Genomic DNA, 15,474 nt, shown 5'->3' on the forward strand with positions numbered 1-15,474 from the left:
AACTCACAGGTTTATTCCTAATATACCTATACGATCTCGGATGATTTTTCATAAGATTAACCTTTAAAAAAAAAAAAACAAGATCGTTCGAAATCTAAATTGCATTTCCTGTTCCTTTTTTCCGTTTATTTAATGCTAAAAAACCAAGAGCTCGTATTCACTCTTGTCCGTATACAATAATAACATCTCTATATACAACCTATAATTTAAATTTCGATCCAATAATTGAACATTAAAAAATAAAAACGACTTCAATTGAATATTAAATCAAAAATATCCGAAAAACGTTTAACAGCTAATAAAAGCATTCACCCCTTTTCTGTATCGGCGGTTTTAGTAACGACGAAATTGTATAGTTTACGGGAAGCGACAACTCGTTAATTGTAACTTTGACACCTGTTCTCTATACGTTGACAAATGAACCGCATGGGGTAAGCTCGGTTAGAAAAATTACTAGCTTTTGACGTTTTTTTTGCATGAATTCACATACCTACGTTTTTTTCCATAATTATATATGCGCGTTTCAAATGTAAATATTTGTATTCGTCTATTTTAATGTTTATTAATAATACACTCGTAGTTAAGCTGTGTGGTTACGGCAATAAAGAATATATCCACCACATCTCTTCCCGTGGGTGTCGTAAGAGGCGACTAAGGGATAACACAGTTCCACTACCACCTTAAAAATTAAAAAGCCGACCGATGGCGGGATAAACATTCAACTGCTGGCTTTGAAATACACAGGCCGAAGACGGGCAGCACCGTCTTCGGTGCGACAAAGCCAGCCCTGCGGTCACCAACCCGCCTGCCCGTGGTGACTATGGGTAACACACATGGGTTCGCGCCATTTTTGGTGCGAACTTGTGGAGGCCTATGTCCAGCAGTGGACTGCGATAGACTGAAGAATACTCGTAGTTGAAGGTTTAGTTTATTTAAATACGTCATATCGGGAAATATCTTTTTAAGTAAAAAAGCTTGAGAGTTCTTCAAGAAAGAGTTGTAAGCCAGATTAGGCAAAGATAGACTAAGAAATAAGCAGATACGTAGACTAATAATATTACTGTTACATAATAATATTAAATGCGCAAGTGGTATGTATATAATTAAAGGGATTAACTCTGCAACAACTATATCAAGTATTGTCGATACAAAACGTTAAAGCTTCTACAGTAGAGTCGGTAATCTTAGTTTTCAAAATTTTAAGCTTGATATGAGAAATACTTATCGATATCAAACTAAAGTGTATTAAGATAAGTTATGCTCGTAAAGTATTGAAATAACAAGATTATAAATAATAAATAAAATAATACTTAATTTTACTTATTGCTATTATACTGATAATACTTTATTGCAATGAAATAGGTACTAATAAATCTGTATAATAGTACTACAGATGTCTACGGTAATCACTCACTTAGGCGAACCGTACCTTCGTTTGTTGTTAAAAAAATGAAACTAACGTCTTTTTGGGTATTTCGGATACCACTTTTATTCAAGTTTTAAAAAAGGAGTACTTTCTTGATTCAGCAGTTTGTGTTTTTTTTTTTCAACTAGGTTCTTACATTATATCACACGTCCGCGTCGATGTTAATTCGCTTCAGCCTGTAATATCCCACTGCTGGGCATAGGCCTCTTTTCCCGTGTAAGAGAACGATCAAAGCTTAATCCACAACGCTGCTCTAATGCTGGTTGGCGGATATATTCCCTACTATGAGTAACAATCGCTATTAGGTGTACATGATAACAACCGGGGCCGACGGCTTAACGTGCTCTCCAAGGCACGGTTGGGAGACCCACAAGGACAACATAAACACCTAGACCACGGCAAACATCTGTATGGTCAATACAAATGTTTGTCACGTGCGGGGATCGAACCCGCAACCGCCAGCGAAACAGCCACAAACCAGTGCTGTGACCGTTGTGCCAACGCGTCGTCGATGTAAATAAAAGTTGTTTTTTTTTTCGTTTGCGAGCAATGGCAATTATTGTAAATATTCAAAATTCTTTCGCTTATTCTTTTTTTTTAATTTTTTTTTATTATTTATTATTTCTTGACTCAAAGAACTTTTTAAATTACAAATCTTGACTCACTTACAAGTCTTTCATACTATAGGTACTCGTGCGTGTTATACAAAAGCACTGCACTTTTATTTTTTTCAACGCATGCGCAAGCGAGCACATTTAGATTATATTTAGCCTGACCCGCATGCCTGACACTGAACGAATTTTTCTGAACTTGACTCAATTCTTTTCGACGTTTATTTTTAAACGCGTTTAATCTGATCGCTATCGGGTATGAGGCCTACGAATGCATTTTTCATTTTGAAATTATCTCGCCGTCTTTTTATTTATAACTTTGAGATAAAGTGGATGTCTATTTATTTTGTATTAAGTGAAATAGCAATGTATTTCGAACTTAACATGTTTAAGAATTTATATGTATGCGACTTTGATAAAAAGTATATTTTTGCGGTTTAAAATGTATTTTTATATTACTTTTGAACTGAAAGCCGAGCTATATGTAGGTATGTAGGTACACAAGTTGTGCAAACCTTTAATTTAAGTGCATATTGTATAACTTGGTGTTATTGTTTTAATGTAGAAAGCTTTTTTATGTACTTAGTAAGTATGCCTTTATTAAATAAATAAATAAATTAATTAATTAATTAAATATAAATATAGAATTAAAAACAAAGTAATTTTTTTTAGTGTTTTACGTGCTCTTATATCTAAGGGTTTAACAATTTGTTCATAATATTACATGTTTCACTTTGATGTTTAATTTTAATTTAAAATGATAGTTAATATTTTAATATCCGCCAACTTACATTGGAACTGCGTGGTGGATAAAGCTCTGATCCTTCTCCTACATGGGGAAAGAGGTCTATGCTAAATCGTATTTAATTAATATGGATTATATCGTTATAGTCGAGTGTAGGTTCACTTGTATTGCGAATTGTACCTTAATATATTGTTTTGGGCCTTTCTCAGTAAACAGTTTTTTCACTTACACAGTTCATTCAGTTACATAGATATTTTAATGTTTAAGTCGTTGCTATTTCAACAACTAAACAACAAATTCGATGTTGTTTTTGTACGGATTATCGAACAACTAATTCCTAATACAAAACACATCTGACATCTCACGGTTGATTGAACAATGTCAATGTCGTGAGCTTAGGAAGTGTAGATAGGTGTTGCCAATATGTGTAATGTTATCAAGATATTATCACAAAATTTCGAAGTATATAACATGGACTATTAATTTTGTTGCCGAATATGTATATTCTGTAATTATTGATAGACAAAAAGTAACACTATACAATAGATACATGCGAAATGAGTTTATTCTATATTTTCAGTTGCACAAATCAAGTGGCGATGTACCTAACTACTCGTATAGGTTTTACATGTATTAAAAATAAAATAAGTCGCTATTAAAACTCAATACCTAGATATCATCACCCTAAGACGAAGATGATGAGACAAACGTGAAGTCACATAAATTAAGACATGTGCGGTGTATTAAACATTTTTTGGTCCTATATAATAGTCTGTTTTGAAATAATGTAAGATTTAGCTAGATATAAGTATAGTATTATAAGGAAATAATAATAATACAAAAAAAAAAAAAAAAAAAAATTGTACCATACATTAGATTAAGAACCGGTCGGTGGACTCACGTCTCTTTTGGAGACATTAAAAACAAACATAGTCTGACTTGAACAGTGATGTTGCTGAGTACCGCCTACCTTGAAATAGAAAAAATAAAAATAAAAATTTGCATGTATTTAGAGTAAAAAAGGACATGGGTTCATAAGCCCGTGGATGTATATGACTTGTTAAAAATAAAAATAAAAAAAATAGTCTGTTTTGGCAAAAATGCATTTGTAGATCCATTGCCACTTTTTATTTGAACATGACAAATTTTTCATTCAATTTCTTTCATGGACATCATATCCTGAAAATAAATAAACAAAGAAAAACTGTAAGATTTAGTGCACTTCATCGGAAGTTACGCCCGTACATACATTTCGACAATTCATTTTATTTATAGGTATATCTAACTCGAACTTTTTCATCAACAAAGTAGGTAAAGTAAAAAAATTTAAATAAATTCAGTTATCATGGCTCGAATCTCGTTAAAAATACCATCGGAAGGGGTAGCCCTTAATAGAGACTTAATTCCGCCGCCGGAACGATTTACGGTGAAATTATGAACTTTGCATTTTTCATGGGTTTTTATGTCGATTCTTACGTCGCTAATTACCGCGGGAGGACTGAGCACGTCCGATATTACTGTGATAACTTACTTTGATGATGTATTAAAAATATAACTATTTTTATACTTTATTTTATTAAAATTTATGAAAGCATAGTACAACTACTTTACTGCGGTAGTACCTCGACCTTACAGAAGATCACAGCAAAATAATACTGTTTTCAAGCAGTATTGTGTTCCTGTTGGTGAGCAAGGTGACCAGAGCTCCTGGGGGGATTGGGGATTGGGTGGGCAACGCGCTTGCGATGCTTCTGGTGTTGCAGGCGTCTATAGGCTACGGTAATCACTTACTATCGGGTGAGCCGTACGATTGTTTGCCGACTTAGTGACATAAAAAAAAAAACTACTGGCGATCTTAAAGCGGTATAAGAAAATAGTTTTCATTTTTGTTGCTATTATTTAACACTACAGTTCTAAATACTTTTGTGTACTGCGTACTACTAAATGAGGAGAGAAGTCTTCGCCTGGATGTTCTATCATTTAATATTTATCATAGCAAAAGCAGAACGGTAAAACGTATATAAGCTTAATCACGCAGTGCATTTAAAATGACATTTTTAATTAAAATTCAACCCTGCTTTTTGCCCCGTTGGTTGTGGGTTCGATTCCCACCCCGAGTCTGGGTGTAATATAAATATTTATTTATATATGTATTATTTATCTATCTATTTCTCTATCGAAAAAAAATATATGTAGCTATATACCAGTCGGCTGTTACCTATAACACAAGCGTTAAGTTGCTTACTTTAGGAACAGACGACCGTGTGTGTACTGTGTAGATATTTATTTATTATTATTATTTATTATTTATTTATTTATTCATAACTTTAGATAATTAATTATTATTAAACTAAAAGAAGCACTGACCTCATCAAAAAAAAATATATTTATTCATATATATTAATGGAAACAAACAGTATAATATAATAATATTTTTTTTATAAATACCGTATATTTCGAAAATCATCACCAGAACAGCTTCCAACAAACTAACATTATTATTTTTATTTATTAATAATTTCCGTCCAATTAAACCACTACACATGACATAGGCATTATAGATACGATTGCCTTATAATATATATAAAAATGCTTACCAGGAAATATGTTTCAACAAATAAGTCGAACCCAAATAACAATTACAATCGAAGGAAACAAAACGCCAACCGTTAACCGTTATTATCTTTTTATTCTAAATGAGAATTTTTTTCTAAAAAGAATTATCTTTTTATTCTAAATGAGATTTTTTTTCTAAAAAGATAAACAGTAACATAAAACGGTTTTATATAAAAGGTATTATCATAAAATAATATAACAGTAAAGTCGATAGTGATATCGTTATAAATCTAAGAGTATATCTCACGTTGCGCCTTCCGGGAATAGAACCTTAGACCCCGGCATCATAGCGTATCAAAAGCATAAATTCTTTGCAATTTCTTCGTTGCGTGATCAAAACCTCTAGTTCCACTTTCTAACACGCGTGAAAGGGCTGCACTGCCGGCCAGTTTTAGTAAACGCTACATTTATTATTATTTTTCTTTTTATATTTTATAAGACTAAACAAAATATTATTAAATTATTTCTACTATTTATTGGACGAGAATAACCGCATTGTCTTTTTGAACTACCTATAATATTTCGGCAACGTTGCAGATGACATAGTAACGTTATTATTTTATTTATCTCAGTAAATTGCACCATAACTTGTTCGCCGAATATTTCAATTAAAATTATATATCGATATTTTCAAACTTCTTTTTAAATTATACACAACAAAAATAGCATATAAATTATTTGATTTCATTAATTTCTTTATAACTTACATATGGATTTAAAAATATATTAATATACATATTAATGTGTTTTGTATTTATTATTATTTGAAATAAATGTAAAAATTATAAAGCCGAAGCCGACTCATAGCTTTATACATATACAGACAAATCACTAGTCTTTTCCTGTTGTCTACTGAAAAATAGCCATTTATTACAGGAAGGAGATAAGAAATTAAAAATATTTCATGTAATATAACTTATTTAAATGTTTATAATATATTTTCCTCAATCTGGGCACGATTGTGGGAGTGTGTATAATTTTACGCTATTGCAAATGAGTATTCTTTTAGTATGCACGCGTACTATTGTGATGAAATGTCTTGTGACCTGTGGATGAACTATAAATTCGAAAATGCAGCATTTTTATCACAGGTAAAGAATATGAAATTAATATCACCTTAAGTTTTATATGAAATAAATTTTTCGAATTTTATCGCGGTTTATTAAGTCTTTTGGGTTGTCTGAAAGACATTGCTAAATAGCCATAAGTCCGCCCATTGTACTTCACAGTCTGTAAACATTTTTTAAATGTGTTTATTGCTTAAAATGTAGTTGTGGTGTACAATAAAGTATAAATAAATAAATAAATAAGTTTTTTTAGTCCTCCCGTGACCATGGTTGCTGTAAAGTAGCCGAAACGTCGGGCATCTAAAAAACTTAGTAAACTACGATAAAATCCGAAAAAGTTGTTTCATTATAATGAATGAAATTCGCGTAAACTTTAGAAAAGCTTAACGTTTACCAACTAACAAAAATCAGCTTTTATTAAGGAACGTAAACATTACAAAAATATTAATCTAGTAATAAAGTGCATCCGTACAAATATTAAAAGCATTTTAATTCATTTTTACAGCATTAATCTTTCAGATCAATTAATAGAGAAAGCTTATTGGACAGTTCACTTGAATTGTGTACAGTGTGAAGGCATAATATAAATATCTTTCATTTAAAACTTATATCAAAGGATTGAGGTGAAGATAATATATCGTGTTCTAATAGCAATAATGTTTATTCGTGTATACGTTTTCTTGGCCTACATTGTACATTTGCGTGTCTAAAGTCGTTTCTTTGCAATCGCATAGAAGTAAGGCTTCGATAAATATACCTACGTATATAACTAAGATTAAGCTGATTGCATTATTTGCAAACGACAATTGTTTATTTTAATTAATTAATTAATATTTTTGTATACTTATTTTATTTAGACTTTCAATTAAATTTAGTAAATAAATTAATACTAATATTTTTTATAAAATGTTTTTTTTTTTTAATGATAATACGCTAAACAAAAATGTTTATGATTTAAAATATTTAATGAGTCAATGTAAAGAAAAAATAATAAAAATAGTTTAAGTAAATAAAATACAATTAGATAATTATTTCGTAAATTATTTTACCATTTATTTCAATTTTATTAATTAATTATTTTTCAAACACTTTCAACACAAAATAATCAAGGTAACTTACCCAAATTCTTAAAGAAGTCACTTTCAAAAATATAACAAACAAATTCTTTAAATCATACATCCAATTTAAATTTCTAAGACAAGAAGCAAATAATTTAAATTAAATACCATCTGAATTCGATTTGAAAAAGGTCGAGCATCGCATATCAAAATACTAGCGGTCTATATCGACGCGATAAATAATTTTAAGTCCCTATAATTCCCTCTTATCTGCCTCAGTGGTAGAAAGCAATTTCTTTACCATGGCAAAATTATAGGAGCCAGCGCGAAACCTAACACCGTGCACGTAATGTGGACTGTACACGAGGATATAATACCCCTTGACTTATAACATAACACGTCATAACTTTGTGATATAGCAAAATATTATAATTTACTTAACTCGTCATAAATATCGTGGATTTATCTCGATGTCGGGTGTTTTGCGTATTTATTAAAGTTTCATAGGAGTTTATTAATCTGTGGATTTTTTTTGGTTAAGAAAATTGTTTAGATGAATAAAATTATTATTAAATAAACAAATTGAAATTGCAAAACAAAAATAATAATAATGTAATGAGTCAATTATGAATTCTTTCTGATAAAACCTCACAGAAGTTAGACAAAATGTAAGAAGGCAAACAGTCAAATCAATATTAACGAGTAACAGTACTATAAATATACAGTTACTTGAATAAAAAAATATATTTTAATATTTATTAAATGCTTTATTAAATGCTAATTTCTTTACCTTTTTTTCTTTCACACTTTACATTTAGTCTTACAGACAAACAAAGTTCGACGATCGCTAAATCACCCTATTTAGGTTGTTAACGGGTAGTCATTCCTAAATGTACGTGTAAAATATATTTGTAAAATATAAAGAATTTGTATGCTATAATTATTTCCATTTAAATATATCTGTAAATAATTTTTATTTAAATATATATGTAATCTTAATTACACAGAAATACGAAATGGCCCTTAACCGGCTTTCCTAGTTGAAGGGTCAGGAGTCCAATGAGTTTTGTTTTAAAATGATTTATAAGTTAAGATTTCTATATAATATGTTTCTTATTTCTCACAATCAAATGTAGCATTTCTTATCTGAACAAGTGTCTAAATACTATGTTTGATATGTCTTCTCGGCATCCTGTCTCGATACAAGCAACATTTATATTAACATTTCCAATAAATATTTATTTTTTATCAACAATTATACAATAATAATAAACATACAAAACCATTTAACTTCTGTATATTATATTATTGTATTCCGTTTTTCCGTTTTCTTGGTAACATATAGCCTACGCCGATCAACGTAACATTATAATCGTAAAAGAATTTTTAAAATCGATTTTGTAATTTTCGAGATTATCCATTACGAAAAATCAAATCTTTTCTGTACAAAATTAAAATATAATTATAATAAACACAAAAAATGTGTAACAAACAGACACAATCTATTAAGTATACGTACAAGTTCCATCCTAAGAGAAAGCTATACAATTATCTCCGCGCTGTCTTACCTTGTAATATATATCGCTTATCTAGATTAATTTAACAAAGAGAGACTATACTTTGCCTTATTTATATTTAATATTGATACTACTTTACTGATTTTCAAATTAAATGAATATTGACTAAAAATAGAGGAAATAGAGAAAATAGAGGAAAATATTTGCTATAACTAGTTATGAACTAATTCATGTCTAAATGTGAAAGACTTTTGGTTTCATTGAAATCAAATAAATATTGAAACTATTTTTTTTAAATAAATAATCAGTTAAACAGTTTGCATATATAAGTAACGCATAGGTATTGCCAGGATTGCCCATCTAAATTTAGAACTGTCACTAATATTAAAACCCAAATCCCTAAACATAAATTAAAAACCATCTATCAAGCCATCGAACCATTTAGTCATAAGACACCCACAAAATGACCTAATAAATCAGCCAACCACCCGTTTCCAGATCTTCATGCACAAGAACGCAATGCAGATGCACGCGAGAGAGCTCCAACGAGGGCTCGGGGGAGAGGTGAAGCCTCACCAATGCCAGCAGTGTTTGAAATCGTTTAGCTCCAATCACCAGCTCGTCCAGCATATCAGGGTCCATACGGGAGAGAAACCTTATAAGTGCTCGTATTGTGATCGACGGTTCAAGCAGCTTAGCCACGTCCAACAGCACACCAGGTTACATACAGGTCAGTTTAGTTTTTCTTCTTCACTTAGTTCAATCTTTCGCTCTATACTTGAAACGGATAGGATGTTAACTACGTAATACGACTGAGTACGTATTTTTCTTAATTCGAAGTTTCTTACCGATTCTTATTAAAAATATAAATCTGATTATTTTTTCGATAATAAATCGAAAAACAGTTAATGTAAGTTATGGGTTGAATCGATACAATCATATTATTTGTCTATTTATGATATAACTAGATGTTGACCTTTACAGCTCTGCTCTTGATCCCATTGAGGTTAATTTGTAGACTATAATAAATAATTAATCTACTTTAATAAATATATTTAAAAATGAACGACATTAAAATTATAAGAGTGGTTATCTATATTTCTAACAGATACATACCATAGCGCATTAACCAAAAGACATTTTTCTATTTTACTTTAGCATTAAAATACGCATCGAATTGACAGCCAATATTTAAAAAAAAAACCAACTATGATTTTTAAAGCATGTTATGAAAATTTAACGAATATTACATTTGATATCGGTTTCATTTAATTACGAATAACAGGATTCAAGGATTCTCGAATTGAAATTAAATGCAAACCATTAAAGGTTTCGTAACAATCTGTCGAAGCGACCACATTCAAAACGTGATCTGAAGCTAGTGTAAATAAACAAATATAATAAAACGCAAGCGCATACATCACGGCATACGGGATGTGTCTACAGAATTCCAAATTTAAACCGGTCCGCCATTATAAAACAGATCTCATCGTGAGCTATTTTGCGCTTAAAAACGTTTTCTGTAATACTAAATTACAGATTAAATAGATATTTTACTGGATATTATTTCAATCGTTAAAGCTTTAGCTAATTAATGAATTGAACGCATTCCTAATAGAAGTAATTACATCGATAAAAAATAAGTTCTTTAACATGTCGACGTCGAAAGTAACTAAAAACTAAAATCCGATTTCCGTGGTTAAAACAGTAGTGCCCCTATAAAATACCTATAGCGCTCATGCAACTCGTTATTCTGCTTCCATATACGCGCCGCAAAAACAATCCGAGACTAGAACAACTTTTATAATTAAAACTACGTTCGTTCCATTGGCCGGAGTTTCCGTGAAAAAAATATTACGAGCGCCGTATACGTGAAAAGCGGGAAAAAAATATTGTCCAATGGTCTGCTATGGCTGGCCGGCTGGCCAATCAGAAGGCGGCTACGCAACGTACATTCTACGTGGATTAGAAAAAAAAATATTCACGTGTTTTTCCATGTTCGAACTAGCCAATGGCGGCTTTTCGAGCTATGCTATGCGCGATATAATTAAATTAATTATTCGGTGGGATCTTTTTTCAATGTCGACTTTTATTGATATGTAGATTTGAACGATTATTAATCTGTTTTATGGTTTCTTGTTATTAACAATTTATAGTTTATGAATATCTAATAAAAAATTCATTAAGGTTAACTTGTATACTTAGAACTTTTTATTATTTATTTTTCTTTTATGGTATCAGAACATCTTAACATTTAAAATTCATGTTTGTTAATAATATATTTTAAACAGGTTAAAACTTAAAATAATATTGTACCAATATTTCATCTATAATTAAATTTAAAAAAATTAAGTCATAATAGCGCAAATACACACTAAGCTCAGAAACATTACTGTGGTGTAGATTAAAAAAAAAACATTTACAAAAATAGAACAAAGTATTGTCAAGGTTCCCACACTTTTTCACACAATAGTCACTAGCAGTGTTGCCAGTAGTAATTAAATATTTATTCACGGTTCACGATGATTGTTGGCTGCCAGTGCGTAATGAGTTTTTTAATTGTCGTAATTACAGCACTGTCCACACATGACGGCCAGTCAAAGTGTGACTTCGGAATTTAACATGTTGACTTTGTTCATTTAAAATAAGGAAAAAAATTGACGTTTCGATTTCTGATAATTTTGATATTTAAAAAAGTTTTTATTTATTTAAATAAAAGTCAATAAAATTGGGCGGTATAAAATTTCGTTCTTAAATTTTTCCGTTCAATTTATTCGAAGGGGAGATATTTTAAAAGTTTTTCAAGTAAACAGAACGGAACAGTAAAAACTCCGCCTTTCATGTCAATTACTTTGATTTAACATGACAATGGAACCTTGAGTCCATCTTTTTATTTAAAATACGAAGTTAAACAAGGAAACACAGCATTAGGTACATTTTTAGCAACAGATAATAAATATAATGCTGTACTGCCTTGTTTTCATAATTATCGTAAATTAATTTCATTCAATTGAATATAATCTTAATGTTAAATCTAATCAACGTTGATTAAAAATTAATTTTTAAGTACATTGCTATTAGAAATAATTAATTTTAAAAAGTTGTGATTGTAAAAATAATGGAATAAGCCGTAGAATAAGCTTAAAAAGAATTATTGATGTCAAAATCTATTCAATAATTCGTGGTCTCTTTTTATTTCATATTTGTAAACTGTATTGCAATATTATACAAATTCAATTACTTACGCCCGGTTTCCGAAAGGCTGATCAACGCAGAAATTAACAAATCATCTGTCAAATCTCTTGTTAAGCATGAAATGAGTTGCTAAAAGCATGGTTAACTACTTAATTTAATCATACTGTCACTTGACATAACTGTCAAATTTGACTCTGGAATCGTATGTTAACCGCCATTTTGGGTTTCTGAAACGCGAATTAAGCTATAATCATTGATCAAACGTCTGTCAAATACTCGGTCCACTAATCGGTGTATATCGGCGAATTAACTTAAGGAAAACAATTATTTTCTACGTGAAACTACGTTTTGGTTCTTTAAAGGTATGTAAAACATATTTATAACCAAGTTTTATATATGTAATGTATGTTTTATCTTATAATAGTCTACATTTTGGTCTTGATAAACTAAAATTTTTTGTTCTTTGTTGTAGCTTACACAGATGTCTATTATTATTACGAAGAAGATACTGGTCAAAGTTCAATAATAAATAAAAACACTTCAGTTCGGTCATCTCTATTATTGACACATTTTAATTGTTAAGTTTTAAATTTGATTACTAACAATATATAAATAATAGGGAATTTAAAAGAAAAGGTCATAAAAATATATATCTAAATATACATTTATAGGAACTATTAAAAAAATACTTATAATTACTTAATAACTAAAATTTGAAACAAGCTATTATAATTATAATTACTTTATCATATTTTCATCTTACTATTTTCTACTAATGTTTTTTTTTTAAATCAGTCTACAATATTCTGATAATTTTTTTTCTAAAGATGCTCTTTGTCTTATTTTCATGATATTGTTTTTTTTTTTTATAATAATAAATAAATAAATATCTTATATCATACATTTTTTATAAATATACAAAGAAATAATAGATATATAAATATATAAATACAAATATTACACCCAGACGGGAATCGAACCCGCAACCCGCGGAACAGAAAGCAGGGCCACTACAAACTGTGCCAACGGGCTAGTCAGTTATTGTTTTTAGGAACTATTTCCTTTTATTGTATCTTCCTTAGATGTTTATATGATGCTTTATTAGATGTTTGAGTATTATCATATGTATTAAATAACATCACAACTAACAATTTCTGTAGGTTTTGATACATCACAAATATATAAAATAATATTTAATTATGTTACATGACCACATGTTACAAACCGAATGTCAAATCAAACTAATCGAGGACTAGCTAATTTTGCTGTGAATGACGTTTCAGCAACTCCAATTGATTTGACATCCGTTTTAAATCTAACAGCCGATTAGTAGACCTATACTTTGACAAACGTTTCAGAATTATTATATGATGTATAGTCTAGTCAACAAGTTCAAAAACGTGTTAAATAGAGAGAAAGCTAAAAAATATGAGCCACAGCTCATTCGATCCGGAACGACGTCTAGAAAAATGGGTTGGAAGGATTTTCTATAATTATTTATTGATTTTAAAATATTAGACAACGCATTTCATAACGTTCATTATAGAATATTTAGAGCATTTTTTATCAGTTGCTGATAAAATATACCTAGTACATTAACTTCTGATAGACTGAAGTAAAACATACTCTTGGACTTGTTTAACCTTAACTAATAGTAATCTGCAACTTTTACTTTCATAATCTGTGAATAGATTATCTGATTGATAAAGAGGCGTTTGATAAAGAACATGTTATAATACACGTTATACACTTTTATCTGGTGGATACTGTTGTCAGATAGTTTTATCAGCAATCACCGTGTTACACCACATTAATTAGTCATTGTGTATATCCCGATTTACGTTTAAATAGTTATCAATAAGTGTTAACTATGTTTGTGAAATTAGTCACAGAAATCAACATGTATTTATCTCCAGGACCACCGTGCCTCTAAAAAAATATGAGAAAATAGTAAAAAAATTAAATTTAAAAAGTTATAAATATAAAACCTCATTAAACAGCAACTTCATCATAGGTCCAGATAAAAAAGCGCAGGTGTCCTGACAAGTTACTGAGATCTTACGCTCGAGAGCGCGAAAACTCGATATTAAACTGTAAAGACGAAGCGAGGTGAAATCGTCAAGTGCGAGCCGGTTATATAATACTTAAGTATATTTACTTTACTTTCGATTGTTATATATTAATGTAAGAAATTGTAATTCTAGTTGCTTGTAATAAAATGATAAATTATAAATTAACTTGGATTATTATAAAGCTGATAATAATGCAACAATCCAATGGATATGTTAATGTAGTAAACAGGATATCTAATAAAGGTTATTTTTAAATCGCACTACTATCTATCAGTAAATATTTTGTTTATACGTCGATAGATTCGTTTTTACTTATTACGTAGTAATTTTTCAGAAGATTAAGATTATTTTTTTTTTTACTTTTTTTAGATATTGTCATTACATTTTTTTAAACTAAATAAGTTCTAGAGCAGATATATCATTTTGATAGAAATGACTTCTTTTTGTAAAAGACATTGTATAACATTAGGTAATTGTTAGCAAAGTTTATTTATATGCAAAATTTATTTAAAATCTATAATATTATAAAGAGGTAAAGTTTGTAACTTTGTTTGTTTATAGGAGGTAATCTTCGCAAATACTGATCCGATCATGAAAATTCTTTCACTAACAGAAAGCTGCACTATTCAGGAGTGATATAGGCTATAATAATAGCATGTTCAATAGAACGAAAATTCAGTGAAAATAATAGTATATGTAAATCAAGTCGGAAAATGCGAATGAGATGAATTATTTACTGTATATTTCCATCACAAAAATAATAATTAATATAACGCCCAACGAAGTGGGCATGGGTCGGCTAGTTTTTATATAAAGAGGCATCTCTTAACACTATATATTATTATATAAAACATATGTTTCGATATATGGTCGTTACATTTCTCTGTTCCGTAAACAATAATTTAAATATAGTTAATAAACTAATTAATTTATAGATTAGGTCTGTCACATATTACAGATTATAATAAAAGTTATCTTAACCAGTATCACGTTAAAGAAAATTTCCTTACGTAACCCTAAAAATTGGACCCATCCAACAAAGACTGTCCGAGTGAAAAGTATTTTACTAATTTAAAGAGTTTTCATCCCTTTTGAAACAGTTGAGAAGTTTTTTTTTATTAACATTTTCTGATATCACTTTTGATTCTTTGCCAAAAAGGTGATTTT

At 29.7% G+C, this 15,474-nt stretch overlaps 1 protein-coding gene across 1 annotated transcript in view; it reads left to right on the forward strand.

The window, feature by feature from the left end:
• Positions 1 to 15,474, forward strand: part of LOC123666542 (zinc finger protein 408-like) — a 69,837-nt gene that overhangs the window by 26,247 nt on the left and 28,116 nt on the right. The window contains exon 5 of the mRNA XM_045600652.1: positions 9,539 to 9,770. Coding sequence (XP_045456608.1) covers positions 9,539 to 9,770 — 232 coding nt within the window. The remainder of the gene's footprint in view (positions 1 to 9,538; positions 9,771 to 15,474) is intronic.

The sequence above is a fragment of the Melitaea cinxia genome, chromosome 26, assembly GCF_905220565.1.
Source record: "Melitaea cinxia chromosome 26, ilMelCinx1.1, whole genome shotgun sequence".
Taxonomy (NCBI): Eukaryota; Metazoa; Arthropoda; class Insecta; order Lepidoptera; family Nymphalidae; genus Melitaea; species Melitaea cinxia.